General features: G+C 40.5%; 1 protein-coding gene across 1 annotated transcript in view; it reads right to left on the bottom strand.

The window, feature by feature from the left end:
* Window positions 1-1,190: 1,190 nt before the first annotated feature.
* The window catches only part of plch1 (phospholipase C, eta 1), a 57,248-nt gene continuing 34,184 nt past the window's right edge, over window positions 1,191-24,254 (bottom strand). The window contains exons 11-23 of the mRNA XM_042486969.1: window positions 22,387-22,542; window positions 21,572-21,634; window positions 18,474-18,568; window positions 15,838-15,935; window positions 14,884-15,063; window positions 13,899-14,006; window positions 11,253-11,377; window positions 10,978-11,062; window positions 7,462-7,608; window positions 6,954-7,033; window positions 6,775-6,834; window positions 5,807-6,209; window positions 1,191-4,046 (exon numbers count right to left, since the gene is read on the bottom strand). Of these exons, the coding sequence (XP_042342903.1) occupies window positions 1,306-4,046; window positions 5,807-6,209; window positions 6,775-6,834; window positions 6,954-7,033; window positions 7,462-7,608; window positions 10,978-11,062; window positions 11,253-11,377; window positions 13,899-14,006; window positions 14,884-15,063; window positions 15,838-15,935; window positions 18,474-18,568; window positions 21,572-21,634; window positions 22,387-22,542 (4,341 nt within the window). The 3' untranslated portion in view covers window positions 1,191-1,305. The remainder of the gene's footprint in view (window positions 4,047-5,806; window positions 6,210-6,774; window positions 6,835-6,953; window positions 7,034-7,461; window positions 7,609-10,977; window positions 11,063-11,252; window positions 11,378-13,898; window positions 14,007-14,883; window positions 15,064-15,837; window positions 15,936-18,473; window positions 18,569-21,571; window positions 21,635-22,386; window positions 22,543-24,254) is intronic.

Here is a 24,254-nt window from a genome sequence, read left to right on the forward strand (position 1 = left end):
TACAATAATTTGATTTTGAGCTTGAGCTCCATTCTTGATTAATTTTTTGTGTGTTCTGTGTTGCATTTTGAGCAAAACAGAAAAGACAAACAAAAAAAAACAATGAATTTGTTTAAATCAAATATTTAAATATTTTTATTGCATTGGTAGGAAAATGCTCTTCGATGAGCTACAATACAAAGAAAAAAGGATGGTGTAACACTGAAACAATTGAAAAATAAAATAAAATACTGCCCTGCCACCCTCCCCTCCTCAGCCTGGCCCTGTGTAGTTGTCACTCTGATTATTCATCCCATCAAGTTATATAAAATAAAACAACCATAGCCAACAGGAGATTATTTTTGCAGTCTGTATTAAAGCAATTATAAAAATAAAAACCTTTAAACTCCAAATCACTCAAATTTTGCAATCATGTTTTCAAATTTTACAAATCATAGAGAGCAAGTCCAAGCACAGAAGTCTATGTACTGTACTGCACCTAATACAAACAAGCCTATGTCCTCTGTTGTATCCAATGCAACTATTTGTTCTGTGCAAATGTTGTTGGGTGATGCAACATCTATTGTATAAACTGGTGCATAGTCATGCTTGACATGTTCACAGGTAACATGCACAAACATAAATGTACAGTTAGAATTGGTTCTCAACTAAAACCAGATTAAAAACAAGGACAGGAGTATTTACACATGACAGATAAAGAAATATCACTGAAAATAGAAGGAAGACTTATATTTGATCTTTGAGAAGATGAATCCCATCTATTAAAAGAAGCAGTTTGCTAATACAACACATTCAAATGATACAAAGAAAGACATTCCCTCTCTTTTTATAACCCAATTCTTTTTTCTTTTTTCTTTTTTTTTTTTTTTTTTGCTTAGTCAATGTACACAGTTTGGACAATAAATCACAGGGACATAGATAGCAAGTATCTGTACAATCAGTCTAAGAAGCCATTTGTAGGGAATTAAAGTTCCCAAGTACATTTACACATTAAGCAGAATAGACAATACATTGTCAGACTATAAAGACCATTCACTATTGAATAGTGGACATTTCAAACAGGAAATTCATGCTGTCAATTCCAACCATGGATTATATGTCATGTTTCACTTACATTGTACAGACTACAGCTTTCTCTAGAAATAGCCCAGAATAAGTTTGATTGAAGTGAAACCGACTGGTCTGTGAACATGGAAACAAACAATGGCAAGAATTTATTTCCTTGATCTTCTGGCTTTTGGTGCAACTGAACATCATCAAGAGTCACTGCTTGGTCAATAATCTCACATTACACTATGGTCAGAGCTAAAGTCTGAGCAAAAAGTACACCTCAGGCTCTGACGCAGAATGGTTGAAGTCCGCAGGTGGAAGAGAGTCATCTGTATAGTACCGATCTCCATTATGATCCCCATTTCCACACCGTAATGATGTACAAGCTCCTTCGGGAAGTCCCCTGTCTTCCAGATGACCAAGGTAGCCTGCTATGTAAGAACCAGTTGAGTGTCTGTTAGCTGGTGGGTTCTGTGAGGCTGGTTTACTCCTCAATACCACCCCACCAATGCTGGCAGTACTATTGATCACCACACCTGCCCGAGGCTTTAGAGCCTCTTGCTGTCTTTCGCGGGCACGGCTGTTGATGTGACGCACTCTGCTCTGGCTCCGAGAAGATAGGCGCCGTGTAAGAAGCGGAGGGGAATCATCTACATCCCTGGAAACAAGAGGCGCTACACTTGCACTTACACTTGCTTGTGGCTGTGAAAGTGGGGATTTAGTTTCCTGACGCAATTGAGCAAACTGGGGTCTGTCACTGTCATCCCCCTCTAGACTCACCAGCTTACGTAGCTGTTCTGTGAGAGGATCACAAGACTGTGATTGAAAAGTTACATCCCCCATGGTGCCCATCCTCTTTTGCTTCTTCATGTGCGGAGTGATGAAACTGCGACTAATAATGTGGTATTTGCTCTGGAAATTGCATGATATGTCTTCAGAGGTCAGGTCTCCCAGAGACTTGGACTTACATGGGCTGGGGACAGTAGATTCTATGGTACCAGAGTGGGGTCGAGTTGATAAAGGGACTAAATTTGAGTGCAGAAGATCTCTGGATTCAGGTTGCGACTGTTGCCTTCGAGTGACAAGGGACTCCTTCTGGTTCTGTGAATGAGTCTGGGTGTGTGTTTGTGTTTGACTCTGGCAGTGAGGCTGAGCATTTCGAAGGGCTGGAGAGTCTGATAAGGTTGTACCGCAGTCATAGTCTAGGTGGCTGTACAATGCATCGCTGTCTGAAGAAGGGGAATATAGACCTCTGTCTCTACTGATGTTTGAAGACGCAGCCCATTGGCCAGGGAGGCTTTCAGAAGAAGTGAAACCATTATGGAAGCACCTTACTTGCTCCCTCTCCATGTGTTTGTACCCTAACTTATCTTGCTGAGAACTCTTTAGGATCTGGCTGCCACTGTAGCTTCTCTGTTGTGTGTAGGAACTACTGTAGTCTCTGCTGTTGTGAAAGGCTTCTGCATTGCTCAGAGGAACAGGGTAGCTGTTCTGATGCAATGGGCTAGGGTTGGATGGTCTAGAGGTGCTGGGTCTTTTGAAAGGAGAAGGCTGGGAGTTGTTCTGATGGTGGTAGTGATTTGGCAGCTGATAGGAAGGTTGATTCATTGGGGAGGGACACTGTGAAAATGCATGTGACGTGTATTGCTTCTGAGGATCACGATATGGCAAGGGCTGTTTTTGTTGGGAGTAGTTGGGATTGGAGTCATGGTTTTGGTAAATAGCATGCCGTTTGGTTGGACTTGTGAGTCCCTCCCACTGGCTGCCATGTCTCGGCGATGTAATCATCATCTCCAGTGGATCCTCATCCACATTTATCTCCACTTCTGCAAAAGTATTTGCAGCTGAGTCATGGAGAAACTGGAAACAGTCCTTGTTAACAGAGGACTCCATGTAGCTTTTAGAAGTACCCTGCTCTATCGCTGGTACTAGTGCTGGGGGGTCATACACTTCCTCATATACACTTTCCTCTGCCTCCTCAATTTCTTCATTTCCACCCCTATTTCTGTTCATATCTTCCCAGCCCACACTGTGCCCTTTCCCTAAACCCTGGGCCATCTTTGCTGGAGAGGCTCCCAAGCTGTTTGAGGGTGTGTTCTCCATGGTATCTGCCTGAACATGGACTGTTTGTTTCCTCAGGTTGTACACTGATACAGGCAACAGCACCTCCTCATCCAGAATGGTATAGACCTCCTCAAGCTCAGAAGTTTCTGGGCTGGAAATGAGAGCTGGGGTGGGTGTATCTGCCTGGAAAATCTTGTGCAGTGAATCAATTTCATGATTTATTTTTTGAGCTACTTTTTGGGGACTTATTGGGTGTTTCTTGTTAGTCGGTGTGGTATTGGTCTTCAGAGGAGACCTCAAATCTTGCAGTGCTTTAGGGGTGGTAGGCCTGAAGTTTGAGTGACAGAAAGGGGTATGATCAGGATATGTGTGTGAATCATTTTGCTCAACAGTGCTTTCAAACTGACCAATCAGAGCAGAAATAGAGCCACATGTGTCTTGCTCATTGCCTATGGACACCTCATCAATAAGTCTGGAGATGGTGCTGTCATGCAAAGAGCTGGGACTCTTCAGATCACAATCTATACTGACAGGAGAAAGAGGAGGCAAAGATGAGGGGGCAGAGGAGGAGGAGGAGGAGGAGACTGAAGGTGCAACTGTGAATGTTGTGCTATTTGATGAAGTTTCTGGTTTATCTGATCTTGTCTGAGTGTTCTTGGAAGGTGAGACAAAACACCTTTTCTCAGTTCCTATTGAGACAACCTTTGATCTGTTGATTTCATTGTCTTCTGATTGGTAATTAACATACTCTTCTTCCTTTCTCACTTCTCCTCTGCCAATAACTAGATAAGAGGCTTCCTCTGTTTGGTCAAATTCTTTATGTCTGTTGATGTATGTCTTCGAAGAGGAAGAGATGTTTGGTTTAGTTGAGATTGAGGATTCGATGAAAGGGTCCAAAGAGGAAGACCTGGGCCTGTTGAAGGGAAAACCTCCTGTGAACACAAATAATTCAACAAAAAAGATTAATAAAGATGGGCTTATAAATACTATTCAATGTAGAACACCAAGCCAACCAACAATAAAATGACAACAATTAACAGTCCAGCCAATACAAGGCAATAGCAATACACAGACAAATGGATCACCAAGTACAACTGTGAAGGGGAAGCTGGAAAATGAGTCTGTGGAGGTTAAAACAAAGGTAGAATCCATGTTTGCGGACATCCGATCAGGAAAGACATGGTCAAATGGGACTGAATAGGTTGAATGGGATCAGATGATACAGCAATATATTTCTCAGACCACTTTCAAACAAAATACACTGGGTGGACGCAATTGGTATGTTTTTAGACGATGCAACCTTCAGACAATAGGTATTTTGGATTACCTGCAGGAAAATCCTAGTCAGTTCTCTACTATAAAGAAGCACAACAAATGAAGATGGGACAGAAAAGGCATGTTAAGGTATCATGGAGAGTAGGCCGTAGTATGTCAGTTTACATGGTTACTGTACATGAGTTTTAGACAGTTGTGGCAGGATAAGTAAAGCAAAATAGAGAAATCAGAAAAATTAACATCTTACATAATCAATGTGCAAAAAAAGTCAATGCAAAAGGCTACTAACTCTAACCCTAAAGACATGTCTACTCAAAGCATTTTAGTACAAAGAAAGAAGCACTTTTGCCCTGCAGTTTGAATCACATGAATAGCAAAGCATAACTTTTTTGTGTAAGTATTAAATAGACTGAATCACATTGTTTGTTTACAATAACCTCTGGGTAGAAAACCCCTGCATCATGTACATACAACTTAACTGCACTGAGCAAACAGGGGCGAGGAACAGCTGGGAAAATGGTTAAGTCTTGTTGTGTAAGGGGGTGTCGGGTAACAATAAAGGGTGGAGAAAGATTCAGGTTCATCTTTCATCTGCGAAGAGAAAGATGCTCAAAGGTAGCTCTGGACTTAGCGTCTTAAAAGAGAGGTGACCTTAGATAGACCAATGGCTTGTGTCTGTCAAAAAAGACCAGGCGTTACAGTGCCAGGAGTTTAGAAACCTATCAGTCCAGTCCCCATAATCTAATTTTTGGGAAGCATTTTGTGACAAGTAAGCTTCATGTCTAATTTTATTTTCAGTTATCAAAGAAACAACGTATTTGAGGTTGCTGGCGTTGTGTTAGGCTAAGGTTAAGCTACTTAACGTTACTGTTGAGCAATGAGTCTAGGGAGTCAACACGGTTTAATTAACAACCATATTAGTTGAAACAAAGATACTATGACTTTGTTCAAACATGATATGCTAACTTCATACTACGAGCAACAAGGTTACAGAATGGCCAAGCAATGCCAACTAACATTACATTGTCACCATGTTGCTGTTGAAGTAGTGCTCATGCTATGTTCATACTGTGAGCGCCAAAGTTAAAAAAAGAAACGGCCAAGCGTGGCCACCTACATTGTCGCTGTGTTACTGTTAAAGTGAACAGCTGGTCAGTAAGTTAGTTCAGTTGGTACTGGTGATGCTAACGGGTTGAAAAAACCCTCTGTAATACGATCAGACAATTGCCAGTTGTCTACCCAGAAGTGATTGTTGTTGTTAGCATGATGTCATGGTGATTCAGCCTGTTGGATAATAAATCCTGAATCTTACAAATCTCTTAAACTAGAATTGAAACGATTTCCGACAAATTCGCATAATTCTAAAATATACTGAATTATTTGACAATTATTTGGATGATGAAAGGAAAATACCCACCGATGACAGTGTCTGAGCCCATTTCATGCTGTTGTTCCTTTTCTGGGGAGCAGAGAGACAGCTGCCCTTGCAGAAGCCTGTCTAAGGGCATGGAGATAGGTCTGTGGGTGAGGGGGCCTCGTGGCTGGTAACGCTTCTCCACACCTCCTTGCTTCGCAGACACACCCTCCCCTCCTGCTCCTGCTCCTGCTCCTGCATTTGTGCCATTCTTTTGGTCTGATATCGAAGCCACAGACTCTGATAGTGCCATCTTGGTCTTCTTCCTTCCCTTTGCTGGGGCACTGGCTGTGCGCCGCAGAAGATGATCACTGATAGAGCGTTTCCGAAGGCCAGTGGAGTTTGTATCCACTGAGGACTTGGAAGAACGATTAAACAAACCACGGATACCTCGCAGCTGATTACCCTGAGGGCAGAGGGAACAGAACAGGGACAAAATAAGAAGGGGACAAACAATATCAAGAAAGAGGAGAGCAAATGTGCTTCTCAGAAACAAAATATCAACCAAAGTTCACTGTGAACATGGACTGAACACAACTTGTTCCACAAATTGCAGTTTGAATGTGTTAATATTTATGAAAACAATTAAAACATATGCCACATACTTCAGTACATTCAGCAAATGTTAACAAATGCATGCTTTTCATTGCATTGCCTATAGATGGCACCCTTACTCCTTAAGTCACCACAGCACACAATATGCAAGAAGCCATTAAGGATTATACATGCATGTTTACACTGCAAATTATTCCGTCTTTGTTGAAAATGAGACAACCACAGTTTGAAAAAAATGCTTGCTGTTGCTGCTGGTTTTGAATTAAAAATGACCTTGTTAGCAAACTGTGTGACTCAGTGGTTTGATGTCACACACAAACAAGTCACTGGAGATTTGGCCAAACACAAACTGTACTTTTGCATCATGCATTGCTGTTTCATGCAGCACCACATAGATCCTCAGAGCACCAGGATACCTTGTTAGATCCTAGAAAGTGCATTATGGTAAAGCTGGGGTTCAGGACTAGAGGGCTCCACTAGAAAGACAAAGGATTGAGCTTAAATGGATTGATGTGTTGAGGGAAACACATTTTCCTTCTTTGACAAAAGAGGGTCACAGGGGTAATAATAAATACCAGCACGATACAGCACTTACCTTTCCATAGACATCATGCACTGACACATGGACAAAGATGGAAGCCTCAGTCAGCCCCTCCAAGTAAACATGCCTGTAACCTGTTGTTGGAGACAAAGGGAGAAAGCATTTGAGCCAGAGCAAGTGAGCGATGGAGTGAGTCAAAGAAAGACATCAGCTGTCATCAGACTGGTGCCTGAGGAGAGGGCATCATGAGTTCAGGGACAACTCTGATGGATGTAAACAACAAAAATAACCCACCAAGCCACAGGTCTTTTACTATACAAATCAAACAAATCATGGTTCACTAGACACAAGATAATGTGCCCCATAACCACTGCCAAAGCCATAGGGGAAATTATGTGTTTAAGTGTGATTTAGTCTGTCTGTCTGTCTGTTTGTGTTAAATAGCAGAGTTAATGATTGTAACTGGCAGTGACAAACTGTGCCCTCTTTTAAGTTCATGTCATTACACAAGTTCCTTTTTTAATCAAATACAGCTTAAAACACTGAGGAATTCTGTACAGACCAGGCATCAGGCTGCTGAAGGCAACAGTCCGTTGACCAATAAAGTCCCGCCCAATTGGGTCATGGTCCCAGACAAGGAAACGCACCAAAACCACCTCAGCCATGTGAAGTGTAAAGGACAGAGTCTCCTCCCATACTGGGTTAAAACCTAAGAAAAACACACACATATACCAATATTATTACATCATTAAAGCATATATAGACAAGTAGAGCAAAAAACAAGGACAGAAAAAGTTGGTGGTAGTGATGTGACAAATTATGTATTTCTTGGATCAATGTCCTGCATACTCTTAAAGTACTGTTGAGCTCTGAGCTCCACAGCCTTTCTCAGAGGAGCCCCCCCACCAGGTGTTCTCATCTGGGGATGAGTTAGGGATGCTACCAAGCAGACCCCTTCTTTCTGCTTCCTTTATGCCTCTGATTAATTATTCTGACATTTGATCCCAGTAGTGCTCCATAGCTCAAAGTCAAATGCAGCATCTATGGCTACAGCATTTTATTCATCTCTTTATTTATCCATCCAGCCATCCATCCATCCATTTTCTAATGCTTATCTGGGGCCTACAGGCGGAGCAGAACATTCCAGACGTCCCTCTCCCCAGCAACGCTTTCCAACTCGTCCTGGGGGACCCCAAGGCATTCCCAGGTCAGATGAGATATGTAATCCCTCCAGCATGTTCTGGGTCTCCCCCGGGGCCTCCTACCAGTAGGAGGTGCTCGGAACACCTCCGATGGGAGGCGCCCCGGAGGCATCCTGATCAGATGCCCAAATCAACTCAACATGCCCCTTTCGACACGAAGGAGCAGCAGCTCTACTCCAAGCTCCTCCTGGATGCCCGAGCTCCTAACCCTATCTCTAAGGAAACTCATTTTGGCCGCTTGTATCCGTGATCTCATTCTTTTGGTTACTACCCAGAGCTCATGACACTAGGTGAGGGACGAAACATAGATGAACTGATAAATCGAGAGCTTTGCCTTTCTGGCTCATCTCCTTCTTCACCACAACAGTCCAGTGGAGTGCCCGCATCACTGCAGTTGCCTTTTCAAACCACCTGTCCATTCTCACGCTCCATTCTACCCTCACTCGTGAACAAGCAGCCTCTCAAGGGTAAAGAGCTGATCCATTGTTCCATGACCAGGACGGAACCCGCATTGTTCCTCCTTAATCTGGGGTTCGACAATCGGTCGAAGCCTCCTTTCCGGCATCCTGTGGTAAACTTTCCAAGGAAGGCTGAGCAGTGTGATACCCCGATAATTGGAGCACACTCTCCACTTTCCTGCCACTACACAGGCACTGTACCCGACCTCCATGCGACACTGTAAAGGCGTGTTAGCCAAGACAGCCCAAAAATGTCCAGAGCCTTAAGCATCTCAGGGCGAATCTCATCCACACCTGGTGCCTTGTTGCCGAGAAGCTTCTCTTTGTTCATCCTTTTCTTAATTCATCTGTATTTTAATGATATCACTAATTATCAGAAGCTAAGAGAAACAGAGATGAGATGACATCATTTGCTTTTGTTTGTGTGCCATATAGAGTGCCCCTCGGATGAAGTTTTTCTGTAGGCCAGACCAGAAGCTAACATCGCCCTGGTTGCCAATTGGATTTTTCCAATGGATTTTGGATCATTGTAGAACATAAGCTGTATGGTAAACAAACATTTATGATTCCAATATGTTTTGTTCAGCAAGATAATCTTCACAAATGAACACCACTTTTAGGATTTTTGAAGCCTAAATGCAATCACTAGAGGTAAAAAAAAAAAACTAATGCTGGGCTAAAACGAACTACATTACCGTCCCGTTTCCACCACAATGAGACTGTAGAGTAGTGTGGGTGTTTGGCGGGGTTCGGCACGATGACGTTCTGTAGTCTAATTTAGTTTTTATGACTCATTACTGGGGTTCTCTATATACAGTATATTTTGCATCAGGCTTATTCAATTGGCAGCTCACAAGCTACATTCTCACAGAAGCAACCTCTGAGAGGTCCAGCATACAAATCTGCTATACCAGCGTAATGTCACACATAAATGTCATATAGTGTCTGGAAGTAGCAAACGTTTCCTTCTAATCTCTGTTAAGTAACACATTTGCAGGACTGATCAGCAGGATGTAAAGTTGGGTATATGACACAGCCAATAGTATCTTTCACAAGGCAATGTTTTCTCATGTGACACTTTGACCACGCTTAGTATCTGGGCTACAGTCGAATATTCAAAATAAAAAATCCGTCCTATACAACACTGTTCCTTGACCTCAAAGAAAATCTTCGGGAGGAAGGGAAATACTTGCTGAGAAAGAATATCACCAGTGTGTAGTTCTTTTTTATCGTTTTTCTGCACTTTGTAATTTGCCTGTCAGGTGGGTGACTTTTTTATTTCCAAAAAGAAAAAAAGATAAACATTGTTTTGGGTTTTTTTTTTAAACTACATTCACTTGCAGTTGTTTAAAGTTTGTCATTACCAAAAGCTATTTTTTTTTTTTAATCTAGCCCAATTCAATTTGTGATTGAACAACCCTCATCTATAGTATGTGAGGTTTAAAATCCATATAGTATATGTCCCACTTTTCAGAGGTAAAAGTGTGGCTGACATATTTATCCAATCCTTGGTAAGGTCATTGCAAAGTATCAGAGCCCTAGCAGCTGGATTAGATTGGACAAGATATTTTTTATCTATACTGTAAAACTGTCAACAGTGGGCTTGGCCTGTATCTCAGATTATGATCTACGCTATATGGGCACAGGTACCTCAATAAATTGGATCTTATGAATTGGATCAATAAAAATGTTTCATCAACAGGCCTTTTTCACAGGAGACATTTTGACTTCAATAGCAAGAAATCTCAGACGTGACTAATAACATTAACAATAGCTCAGTTCTATTCAGAAGCAGATAAATGAAATTAAACCATGATTCATTTATTGATTTATAACTGTGCTTTTTCCGCTGTGACATGTCAAAATGTCTTTATTGAGCCTTTTTTGAAAATACAGGGACTCTAAAATGTTCAATTTAAGAAATCTGATCTTCTCTATTACTGTTTATCTAAACTGTGCAGGCCTGGTTTGATTTGATTAATTTGTGAGCACAACATCATACGCTGAAATGGCAAACCTGTTGGCAAAGAGTTGCTTCCTTTTACAGCATTTATGGACATTAGCATTCATTGGACTCATGTTTCTGGCCACATTGCCTAAGTCCAATATTCCCTCTGTTTTAGCTCCATTGTTGGTGTCCACCCACTTTTTTTGTCTTTAGCTGCTGAACGCTCCACTATGTCTACCATAAAGTCTCTAACTGTATCTGTCTGCTGTTCAGTTCTGAGCAGGTAGTGTGATATTTTTGATGATGGATTTACTCTGTTTTGGAGCCAGGCTTAAGTGGCCATTCGATGAACTGCAGTTTTCAGCACTTCCAAATTGGCTTCATTTTTCAGCCTCAGAGGTTGCCGCTTGGTTTAAACATTCTTCAGTGGTTCAGTGAATGTATATTGTTTTTGTGGCACAGTTTCTAACCATTGTCATCAACAACTCGTGTCTGTTCCTTGCAGCAGTCAACTGGCAGACCGATGATCTCCACTTCAACGAATGGATCGATAATCTGAAAGAAAGTGCAAGAAAAACATTATTATAATTCATATTGTCATGCAGAAAATATTTCTGCTGAGAGTAAGTTGGATATTTCTGAGTAGCTGAACATAATAGTGTGCATTCGTGTGTGTTTTTTTGTGTGTGAAAAAGACAGATGGAGAATGTGAGCACACAGTGTGTGTATTTGGTGTGTTTTATACCTCTCCACGGTCCCCCAGCATGGAGTCTGGTGGTTTAGGCAACTGCTGTCCGCTAATGATCTTGAGAATGAGTTGCTTCTTGGGGTAAGCTGGAAGCGGGTCATCACTGAATGGGTTGAAGGAGCCTGGAGGGAATAAAATACAGCAGAGCAAGAAGTTTAATTTATGTCACCACTCAATCCTAAAATCCAATCCTCTCTCATTGTTCTGTTTCTTGAGGTTATTTGTAATATTTATTTGCAAAATAAAAGAAGAAAATAACAGATATATTGACACATTTCTGTAGCTGATTAGATAATGCTGACTTGTTCGTCTACAGAAACATTCACATCTAGACAAGACAGCACACATTTTGTATTATTGCACTATAAACATAATGAGACAGTGGGCACAGATATGCAAAAGGCCCCAGAGCATCTCCTGCAAAGGAGCAAAACACAAAGACTTTGTGGTGACTTTGTCTTTTTTCCTGTTGTTTTGCATCTCTTTGTAGTTGTTATGCATCTTTTGTGGTTTTATGTCTCTTTGGGGTAATTTTTGTCTTTTTGTGGTTGCTTGTGTCTCATTGTAGTTGTTTTGTGTCTCTTTGATGTAATCTTGTGTGTTCTTGTGGCTGTTTTGTGTATCTTTGAGATCATTTTGAGTGTTTTTTGGTCATTTTGTGGTAGTTTTGTGTGTGTTTGTATAATTTTTTGTCTCTTTGCAGTTCTTTTGCATTTTTGTATCTTTGTAGTCATTTAAAGTTTCTTGGATATCATTTTGTGTATTCTTGTGGCTGATTTGTTTCTCTTATAGATCATTTTGTGTCTTTTCCGGTAATTTTGTATCAGTTTGTTGTCATTTTGTGTCTTGTTGTCTTTCTTGTTTTTGTAGTTATTATGTGTCTCTTTGCAGTTTTTCGCATGCATTTATTAATTTTCTGTGTGTCTGTTGTCATTTTGTGTCTCTTTAATGTCATCTTGTATGTTCTGGTGGCTGTTTGTTTTTTTGCTTCAATTATTCTTAGTCTTTTGTGTCTCTTTTTAGTCATTTTGCAGCTGTTCTGAATCTGTGTGTTTTTTCTGTTTTTTGTACTTTTTTCATCCGTTTGTGATATTTTTGTGTGTCTGTAGTCATTTTGATTCTCTTTGATATCATTCTGTGTATTCTTGTGGCTGTCGTTCTTTGAGATTGTTTTGTGTCTTTTTTGGTAAGTTTTTTTGTAGTCATTTTGTGGTTGTTTTGCCCATTTCTTTTTTAGATATTTTATGTATCTTTGCATCTCTTAGCAGGGTTAATCCTGCATCCATATTTCTTCTCCCTTTTTTTCCCTATTCATTTTAGCTGGATGTCACAATCCCCTGAGCTGATTAGAGGGTTATTCAGATCACCTGTTGTGCAAGGTTTGGTTACGGACTCCTAATTAAGAATCAAGAGCAGCTTGGTGCATTGCCCCTCTGGGCCAATCTGGGAGCTTAAGAGAGGAGAAGAAATGCACACTCAGGGCATTCTGATCCTTTCTCAATCAAATGCAGACCTCATGATAGCAGACATTGTCATCCAGAAACTCTTTTCTTTGGGCCCTTTGTGACTTCAGTGCTGTCTTTTGCTGTGCTGTATGAGGGGGATTTTGTGCTCTCTAAAACCTTAAGTGGAATGAACTAGGTCACTAGGCCCCTTACCACTAGGTCCCCTGTATTTGGGCTGTTTTTGTCTTTTTGTGCAAGAGTTTGCTTGCCTCACTCACGGAAAGCCATCAGGCTTTATGTAGTGATTTTGTTTATTTTATTGAGACCCAATTTAACCCTTAACCCCATATGTAAACACATATGGTTATTAAACACATTTGTTGATAATTGAAATTGCATTTGTTTATTATTGTTAAGAAAGGCCCTTTCCATTGTGAAAGCTCTCGTGAGATTTGTTTCTACAAGTGAATGTAATTTTTATCATGTGGTTGTGGACTGGTTTTCCTGCTTCATTCTGACCAGCTGGATTTTGGGAATCAGTGCCACCACAACACCTACTAGACAACCTACTGTTTGGATATCATAACAAGCAGTTTAACAGTACTATAATGAGGATGTGCATCTGTATAAACTCATGAGGTTCAGGAAAAAAAACCTCAAACTCACAGACATAAAAAAAAAAAAATCTAGAGGGCAATGCAGCCAATATATCAGTGAATTACAGGACAATGTATATGACTTAATGCACAAGTTATCACCTTTTCTATTTCATGTAATTTTGCACCAATAAAAAACAAGTCTTGCCTTCCGAATCTGATTATTCCACTCTTTGAAATTATTATGGGTTCAATGGAGCAAGCTGATAGGAAGTACCATACACACAATAGTGTGAAATGTTTTAATTCAGTTGGGAATTTAAGAGTTTATGATAAATAATAATAATAATAATAATAATAATAATAATAATAATAATAATATAGGTTACTATATACAAAGCTACATATATATGGTTTCCCATACCCCATGAATGTATTTCCGTGGTGAATAGATGTGATTCAGTCATCAAATATAGTTTGCATACCTTTGCTGTCCCTCAAACATCAAGTCAAAATAAATAACATTAATTTGTAGATTTCCTTTCTTTTATTTGTTTAAATACACAACTATTTGTGTGCATGCAGCCTGTTTGTCACAGTACCTTTACACATGGGAGGGGGCTTGAGGACATAGCCAATACCTCCGTTCACCATGAACTTGGCTCTGTTGAGCTGCATCATCCTGCCCTCTGTCTGATAGTTCAGAGCGACTGAAAGAAAAAGAAATAACACTTAATTAGATATGAAACGTCAGTAGACCTCTGCCCACAAATGACTTGCATTTTTCAAATAAACTGTGAAAATACCTGAGGATGCTCAATTATCTATGAAAAAAAATCATATGAGGGGACTGATTTTGTCACACTTGTGGTCATTTTGCATTTATTGAATGTTTCACTTTGATTTATTCATTCAGGCTGTGTGGTAATACAACACTGAAACCTTAATTGGGGAAAAATGATAAGAAAGTAAGACAGCAAAAAGAAAAATTAAATCAAAACGAAAGAATCGTAACTGCTTCAAAGACAATCTTTTTCAATGTTTGGTGTTTACGTTTCTATTTTTGTACACCTGGAATGGTGATTTCTTGGAAATTCAGAGACCAATATTGCTTTCTGAATTTAACTGAAAAACATTGGCTGGGACAGGCAGGGATCCCTTGTTTCTTGGATTTCCTCACACTGCTCATTTCTGGACAGATAAAAATATTCAGCTCCAACTCTTTTTCATTAGCTTTTCTGTATTTATTTATGTATTTCTCCCTAATCCTCATGAATCCCTGTTCCAATGGTAGCCCTAGAAATAAACACCCTAGATCACACACAACATGTAAATACAGACAGTTAACATACATATCGGAGTTAACATTCACATACGACTGAGCACCTGCACACATGACCACTGGCAAACTACATAATGTAATATATGTAAGTGACTTGTGTGCAGGCCACAGATGAAATCTATGTGTGTGTGCTTTGCAGTGTCAGTTAATGTGTAACACCGACATGTGGCTAAAAGAAAGGCACCTGGTGTTTTCATTACCAGAGAGCCTTCATAGAGGTCAAAAGCTTAGAGCAACAGACTTACCCAATTGACAGCCCACGTTCCAGTAAAACTGGGGGTTAAAATTGGACGAGTCGATACGATAGGCTGAGGGATAAATCCGTGACAGTTGCCTCTGGTTGAAAGCCAGGAATTGTTCGGCTTTGTGATTTACCAGTGACTGGGCTCTGGTCTCGCTGAATGACAGAACATCACCTGGAGTACCTGAAGAGTGAAACATGGGTTAGGCATGAGAAAATGTCTTCAGGGTAAAGATTGCAATGTGCCTATTCTGCCCATTCTAATTCTGAACTTGTAAAGTAGTGCCCCTTTGTCACTGCTTTAAGAATAAATGCATGATTCCAACAGGCGCCTTTTGTGTAGGCATAAAACGCTGTAGCTGAGAAGGCGGCTGGACAGAACTGGCTGTGGTGTTATTATACGCCAGCGGATGGCCAGACGGCACATGTCATGTCCACAATACAGTATATGCACGCAGGTAGCATCACTTAAGATTGCAGACGGACCTGTCACATCTGCATGCAATGTGGCAGGACAATGTCAGGTTGAAACACTGACATTAGGTGGGTAGGTGGATGGGTGCCACAAACAATGGACTTTCATGCAGGAGTCTGGTGTCTAATTACAGGCTGAACGTGATGGGGTTTTTTTCCACACCCATGTGTCTCCTTTCCATAATCCTAATCCATCCACGCTCTTGTTGCCTAAACCTAACCATCCATGCCAGCATGTGTGTTTGTTTCAGTGTTGGTTATCATTTGCTGCTGTATATAATTACGAACTGCATCATCCCACCATGTACATCAGTTGACATCACAGTAGCAGCATCCAAGAATGTAAATAGCAGAAGGATACCTAACTTGTGGTATGTAGACATGGAAGTCCAATGATGAAGAGGCAGTATGTGATGACTCGGGATAAGAACGTGTTGGCCTATTTGTTTGTGTGTGTGAAGGTGTCAGAGCTTTGGGTTTTCACCTTCATTCAGACACTCCTGTGAGGCAACAGAGTTGGTGAACACCACCAGGTTTGAGAGATCTCTACTCAGCTTCATCGTCTTCCTCTTCCTTCCACCCCTAAAACAATTGCCAGATGACAGAAGACAATTGCAAGAGAGGACAGAGGAAAGTGAGTGAGACCATGTAAAGATATATGAGACAGGTAAAGCAAGAAGCCATGATGCACACACTCATATATACCTGATTGAAAATCTATAGTGGCAAAAGCAAAGCAATGCAAGAGAAGACTGTCCATCAGTTAGGCAGCTTGCAAACCGCAGGAAGGAGCATCAAAGGCAAAAAGCTTAATGGGGACCAGAGTGCATGCAGTGCAGCAACATTTCACACATACACACACACAATCATGCACATGCAGTTTTGCACAAAGACAATCAGTCAGTCAAAGACAGCCAGGCATGCTTGCAGGAAGCTGCACTGTGACATGCATATATAAATATGCAACCAAGGGCTAGGAGAACAAAGAGAGAAAAAGGCTTTATACACAGAGAGCCACTCAGGGGAGAAAACACAGCTGGATTTCTATGCTTCCTGCCCAATGTTCACTCACAAGGACTGAGGAAAAAATGAGACAGAGGTAGACAAATGTGTGTGAAATAAAACTGTGCTATTTTCAAGCTGCAAATGAAAATGGACCTAATTATAACCCCCCACACACACACAAAAACACACCCCACTCCCCACCACACTTCATTGGCAAATTGGATCAGTTTTTTTAATAACAATTTGAAAGGGGAAAAGCACATTTACTTTACTTTGCCATTATGATTTGGATGTCTTGCAAATGCGAATATCTAATTTGTTAATTCGTTGTATCCAAGCCTTCACCCCTTAATGTTTTAGGAATAGCCCTGAATCTAAATAGGCTTTATGTATATTCAAAAAAAATAAGAATAGGCTTAATAATGATTTTTTTAAGGCAAAAAAAACTGTGGATCCACTAATGATTTGTTTCTACCATGCATTAAAACCCTTGAAAATAATATGATATGCTTTATCACAAAACACAAGGTTTAGGTCCTCTGTGTCATTCAAGCAGAGCATTCTGTGATCACGTGCAAGAGTGCACAGGTAATCACTCTAACCCTTTGAAACCTGATAAAAATGGTCTGATTTCTCGCAAAAACATCAAAAGAAGGCAAGAAGCATATTTACAAGACATGGCCCAAAAAATTGCAATTACAAAAAAAGAATGTAAAAAAGTTAGAAGAAAAAAATTACTGTACTGGAGTAATTCCGTTTTTGGCTTCCTCACATTTATACTCCAACACAATTCAAAGGGATTTTTTTTTCTCCACTGGATTTATGTCACGCTATAGTTATTAGTAGGGGTGGGGGAAAACATTCATAAAGCATAGGCATTATTTTTCGCATGGCAATAATGTATTGATGCATGGATGCCAAGTATTGATTTTTTTTCCATTATTAAAATTACAAATATTACAAAAACAAGTTAAAGTTTTGTAGTCTACTAGAATAATAACAATCAACTGCTTTCTTACATTTTCCTGCAGTGAAACTGATTTGCTTTGAGATGACCAGACTGAAAACTTTATCATATTAGACAGAACAGATGCTGACAAAGTGGATTTCCTGGATTTGTTGTATCCTTGTATTTTTGCCAAGTAAAGAGTCCTTGCTTATTCATCTTCCCCTCAGTTGTGCTCTTGCGCTTTTGTCTGGAAATATGATAGTTGTTCCTTTAAAGCAAGCCTATGTAACTTCTGCTTAGCAGTGTCCACTGTGGCTGCTATTAAAAAAAAATGTATTACTTATGAATTCAAATTTTATTTTTTAAGAGACACGCTGTTATTTCTTGTGCTTTGATGCACCAAATATAACAATGTGATACCTGCAAATCTGTATAATTGACACTTTAGTCTTTTTTGTTGTCACTTGAGTTTCACTCAAGCACACTTTTTAATGCAGGAGTTTTACTTTGAGTGTTTGTGTTGCTCCTCCTACTAAATAAACGATCTTATACTTCTTCAACCACTGATCACAGGCAGATGGTTTTAATGTCAAGCAAAGTTGTAAAACTTTTTTTATAGAAAACATCAAATTGCAAAAGCAGCCATAGCTGAATAACATGTCTTTTTCTGAGGATTTGATATGCAGTAAATACAGCTATAAACCACTGGAGCTACGTGATGAAACTATATGTGATGCCTCTCGTCTTCAACTCAACATGATTGATCCTGGTTGTTCTGTCTTATGTCTTTAACACTTTGAGTCAGTTCATTAAAGTGAATTGCTACATTAAAACTATAAAAATGGCGTGAGCAGGAAATCATGATTGAGCAGCAAGGCTTGCAGAGTGAACACAGCTCTGTATTCCTGCTTTCCTTCATTTACTGTAAAGGTGATACATAAATGAGGGAGGAGTCAAAACCAATCAGCTTTCCTGTCAGTGGTAGTTCTGGGCTTGAAGTCTATCCCTCTCCTCACACAGACATAAATGATTGTTGAAGAAGGTTTAGTGGTTTGCACGGCACCACTGATGCCCTGGTATGTGCAATGCTCCCAGCAGTCAGCAACTATCAAACCTCTCTGTTGTCATGGGTTGTCAGTGTTATGGTGAAGCAGGTCAAAGGTCACCTGTTGAACTGTCCTCCAGCCTCCCTCCCAGAGCCCTCTTGATCGTCATCCTCCTTGTCCACGCTTTGGCATGACAGCCTGGATTTAGAGTGCCTCTAGACAATGGACAAGCACACAGGAATATATAAACAAAAACATACAATGAATGGTTCGTTGCTGTTTGGAAAACAGAAAAATGTTGCCTATAGCCTCATAAATGTGTTAAATATACCGCCTTCACAGTATATCACTTCTTAAGTTGACATGGGTGGTTAAAAATGCATCTCTAGCAAATTGTATGTGTGTCTGTGTGATTCACAGAGCATTATTATTGTAGTAGCAGTTTGTGTGTGTGGTTGTGCATGTCGGTGGGTGTTTTAGGTAAAACGTATGTAATTATAGCAAGTGTGTAGTTGGTGAAGTGTGCAGTTTTTTTTTTTTTCTAAGAGAAGCAACATCTCTATTAGGGCTAAATTGGAGTTGAGGAGAGGATGAGGGTCACAGTAATTACAGGGTTTAGGCCGCTTGCCAGCAGATTACATGCACACATGCATGCACGCATATATACACACACACACGTGGGAGGATGCATAATATGCAAAGAGGGAGACATAAAAGAATGAAGAGGAGATGTGAGTGGGTAAACAGTGGAGGGGGTAGGTGAAGGTAAAAAAAAAAAAAAAAAAAAAAGCAAATGGTTAGAGGAAGAAATTCAGAGTGGGAAATAAGCGAGCTGAGAAATAAAGGAATGTAGAGAAAATGACAAAAACGCCCACACACACTCACACAGCGTGAATGTCCAAACCTATATTGAACAGTAAAATGTGTTGCTTCTAATTGTGTCTTAGAACACATCTTAATCAATTTCATCGTAAGTGGAAAACACATACGTTAGAGAGGATCTTAATCAAGACACTGCATGCTTAAGATCTGCATGTGTAATTCACAGATATGCATAATGCAAGCATTCACTGCATTAGGAATTGGAAGATAAGTGCGACAGTCCTAATTATGATCCTGCTACCTACAACAGACAGAAGATAACGCTACAAAGGGGGCTTTGTATGCATTTCTAATGAATAGCTTCACAGAAGATTTATCTTCAGGAGAACAGTGAGTGGCCTCTTTTCTGCTTTCTATAGGAGGCATATAACCATCTTAGTGTTTGAACAACACTCAGTGGCCATTTTTATGGCAAAAAAATCATAAATTGGGTCTTCATGAGGGTCATAACGTTCTGTTTTTTTTTTGTTTTTTTTTTAAACTGTGTTAGGAAAGTGTTGGATGCTGTAGTTTGGGTTGCAGTTGTGTTGAATATTGAGTTACGCTGAGAGATGTAGTTATTTCTAGAGGCTGTCAAAGCCCCAGACTCTATGTCTTTCCTGCAGAGAAATGGAGAAATGGAGTTAGCGCTGACTACCAGCTCTATACGTCTACACTGAGCGGTGGTAATTCAGTTTCCCCCACATTCCCCATACATGACATTGCGCAGCCATGTCTCCTGCAGTCGCTGCTCCCTCACTCCTCTATTTCATGTTTTTAATAAGCTGGGAGGGAGAGTTGTAGCAGAATTTGAGGGTGTAGTTACTTTCTGTTTTCTTATTTTGCTGTGTTTGGGTAACTTATGGGCATGGGCTGCAACCTTTAGGCAGTGGTGTGTATAGCCTCCAGTCAATATCAGTGTGCAGTTGAGGTCGGGGCCTTATGAAAAGATGGTGACCAGGTAGTAGCAAGATGCATAAAAGAGGAAGCTAAGAAAATAGTTGACACAGCTTATGAAAAACGCAAAGATGTCAGGGCAAAATGCCACGTAGGCAAAGCTTGTTCCAAAATGAGAGTCAGAATAGGGTTGGCTTTTACTTTTACTTTGGCTCGTGAGCACTAAAGGAGAGAATGGAAAAAAGAGCGACACAGAGTTGGCTTGTTTTCTGTTGGAAAGGTATTGGTTTTTCCATTACAACCGATGTAGCAGTTAGTATATGTACAAGCAGTGAAGGGAAAAGGGGCTAAGTTTGAATGTTGTGTTTTCAAACAGTAACTGACAAATCTGACATACTATACTTCAGTTTGGTGTGTCAAGGCCTGAACAAATTGTCATTTGGAAAAATAGAAAGCTGGATACAGAGTGAACAGATCTCTGCCCTGAAACACCTCAGATGCAACCAATAACATCACAAATATGCCTGTTGAAACAGCTAGAATATGACATTGGGGGGAATATGAATGACATAGTAGTGCAAGCTTCATTACCCAACTGATCGCCATGGTAGAAAGGTTCGATGACATCATTGTGCTTAATAAGTAGCCATGTGCTTCTGTTTGGGTGAGTATGTAGAGTATTTTTTGGGAAATAGCCCTTAGAGGCAATGGGTGTTTGTTTGGGGGGAGTTAACTGGCTGTCATAAAACTTGGCTTTTGGTCCACTGGCCCTATTAGCAGCTTTTTTAGGTAGTTCTGTGGAGAGAGGTGTGGGTGCGGTCAGGAGTGATGTGGCTGTGACGAAGAACAGTTCTTCCAAACCTTAGGATGTCCAGGGCTATATTCCAATATCTCTGTCAGCTCCTCTCAATAACACTGTCATAGCATGACTCAAAATGTTGGCAAGCTGTTCGCATTAGAAAACATTTGGCAGTCAGGCTCTATTGGCTGGTGACTGGGACAGCCTTCTTTAGTCTCAACGGACTACTGTGACTCTGGATGGCGAGTAATCTGCTTCTGCATAGTGAAGTATGATGTTGAAAAAAACATGGATGTATGTGGAAAAACACACATGAATTCCAAAATGACAGTTTCAAAGCAGTTGCATGGCCAATGATCAGATATGTATCAAATTGGCCCAGACCTGATCAGAAAAAAAATCACATTTTGGTATCCACTACTCTAAAACTAAAAAATCAGATATATGTCACTAGAGAGCAGAAAAGTCCGATTTAGGCCACATTTGCCTATACTGCAAACGTAGCCCAAGAGACACTGTCTAAAGTTCTGTAATTCGTGACATGAAGTAGCAAAGTTTATAACTGCTAACTAACCTGAAACTGAACTAACCTGAATTTGCTGTTTCAGACCTCACACAAATAGATCAAAAATCAAGCACTCCCTCCTCCCATGCTCCTCACCTTCTGTTTGAGCGTCGTGATGAAGGATCTGCTGTGGGATTTCTTCAAAACCCCTTTGGAACTCTAGAGACAAGTAGCAGAACACATTCAGAGAGTCCTTCGTGCGTGTGTGTGTGTGTGTGTGTCTGCATGCTTGTTTACATTCATGTGTTCGGATCATTTGATGTGAAAATAATCACAACCACATTAGCACCCAGCGAGACACTTAAACCCTAAAGCTCAGTAGCTGGAGGAGCTGCATCAGATATCAGCCAATAAAGTGCAGCAAAGCCGAAGAGGAGAGTGGGTGAGAAATAAGACAGAAACTGAAGATTACCGTAAGGAAAATAGAGAGATAAAAGGCTTTAGATACAGACTGAGGTTAAGGGGATCACCAACAAAGACGAAGTAGAATAAAGAGAATAGGAAACCCTGATGCACAACTCCCACTACATTAAAATGGCTGTCAGGAAACTGAAGCATCTAAAAATAGCACAAGAGGCAAGCAGGGAAATTAAATATTAAGTAACACTGCAGACATTTAGTTTCTCTCCACTTCCTGTCTGATTTGACACACTTTAGATGCATACCACCTCTGTGGGAACACAGCAGGCTGGCACTCTGAGGTCCTGCCTGACTGTCCATATATTGCTCAGTGTGTGACCTGTGAGTGGTGCAGTAACTAGTCCACACTTTATTTTACAATTCCCTCCATGACTAATACCCTGGCCTAGTTTTATTCCCCCCACCCTCCTCTATTCTCTTTCTTCTCTTCATCTGTTGACGAGTATTACTCTGCTCCACATGCACATCTACACATCGCCTTCCAGTGGTACCTGCCGCAGGTTCTTCTGAAGGCCCTGGCTTGTAGCCCGCAGCAGAGCTCGGATGCTGAAACTGTCGGTGTCCTCCTTGTCTCCGATTCTAGACTCCTTCAGTAGAGAGTCCAGTTTCTTTCTGATGTGAGACTCCACCTGGTGATGACCATTACCCTGTGGAGATGAAGAAACGTTGTTAAAGAAGTATTTCACCGATATAAACCAAGCCGTATATGCAGTAGAAAGACACAGATACTTTTGATATTAATTCTACATGACCAGAGAAAAAAAGACAAAAGATTGTTAGATTGTTGCATTCACTTTTGCCAAAAGATTGAAAATCTACAACTACCAGAATGCACTGTGCCATACCAGACCAATAAATGATCCCACTGGTGGGTGACACAATGTGACGTCATCCTTTCAACACAATGGCAGCCAGCCGTATTACAATTAAACAGTAAGCTAAAACATGTTTCTGAAAACATTTAAGATGAAAAATGTGCATCAGCGCTGGTCGGTTTTATCATTTGATCTCAGTTTTCTCGGTGTACATTTTTATTGTGCAGGAACCAGTATGGCACCCACTTCCTGCTCACAAATTCTCACGATTACAGCAAAACAGTGCACTAAAATATGTTTTTGAGAATATTTTAGGCGAGAAATAGCAGTGAAATAATATAGTTATATGTTATAACAGAGTTTGAGAGACAGAGAGAGGGGAGGTCTGTCTCTTCATCTGCATCCCTTTGTGTCCAAGATGGTAGCAGCATGGGTGGTGGTCAATAGGAAAATGCTAATGTACAGCCTGTAGTTTGGGCAACAGCCAGAGAGTCACCAACTCGTATGATGTATTTTACAACATCCAGCTGAGTTTTTCTTTTGGGAGAGAAGCGATATCCAGGCACTGGTTAGATGGAGGGAAGTTTACCACAGTTCACCGACACATACTGCCCGCATTGTTTTGATACATAGCTGGTTGAAAATCAGCCAAGTGTCCCTTTAAGAAAAGGAAAGGAGAAAGGCAGCTGAGCAAGGAAGCGAGACACAGGAAGGAGGTCGTATCAGTAAAAGTGAAAGGACAAACTGTCAGGAGATTATTGAGAGTATTGTCCTGAAGGGCATAGATGTTGTTAAGGGGGGCCATATGAAATGGGGGGTTGGGGTGTTTTCGGTCAGAAAATTTTTAGCATTGAATTTCCTGCTATCTCGTGAATTTTTATGCACCAGCTTACAGTGTAAATGTATTTAATTTTGTCAAAACAAAAGTTCTCTGCAACTTTTATGTTTTTATTTGGGGGTGGGGACAAATGCAAATGTTCTAAATATTGAGGGGGATGTGTACTCTGTGTCACCACTAAAATCTGTGTCCTCTTGGACCAAGGACACACATTGTTACAGATGCAAAGCACATGAAACCAGGCCCAGCCAATATCAACCAACTCCAGAGCCGTGGTACGACCGGCTCCACGTCTTGGCAAGAAAGTAACAGCAGCTACAGTTGAGATTTGTAGATGTAGACATACAGATGTGCACCATTTACATGTATAGAAAATAAAAACTGGGGCAATTTTGAGTCCTGCATCACCTGCAGGCAAGTTGTTTTTTCTCTGTGTGAGAGAGATATGTTTAATATTTAAAATGTTATATTTTAAACCTGCAAAAGAAAACTGGAGCATATTTTCTGCTTGATATTTTGTAGAGTACTGAGGTTACACTGCTCTACTGTGTGTGCTGAAAAAGCTTCATTGTATTCCCTCCTTAACTTCATGTTTAGAAAGCAGCATGAATAATAAACTCATATAATCATTATGTTTTACTTCCATAAGCTGCAATGCACCTCTGTCAGGTTATTTAATACATTATATGTTAGCACCACATCGCCC

The sequence above is a fragment of the Plectropomus leopardus genome, chromosome 5 (assembly GCF_008729295.1).
Source record: "Plectropomus leopardus isolate mb chromosome 5, YSFRI_Pleo_2.0, whole genome shotgun sequence".
Taxonomy (NCBI): domain Eukaryota; kingdom Metazoa; phylum Chordata; class Actinopteri; order Perciformes; family Serranidae; genus Plectropomus; species Plectropomus leopardus.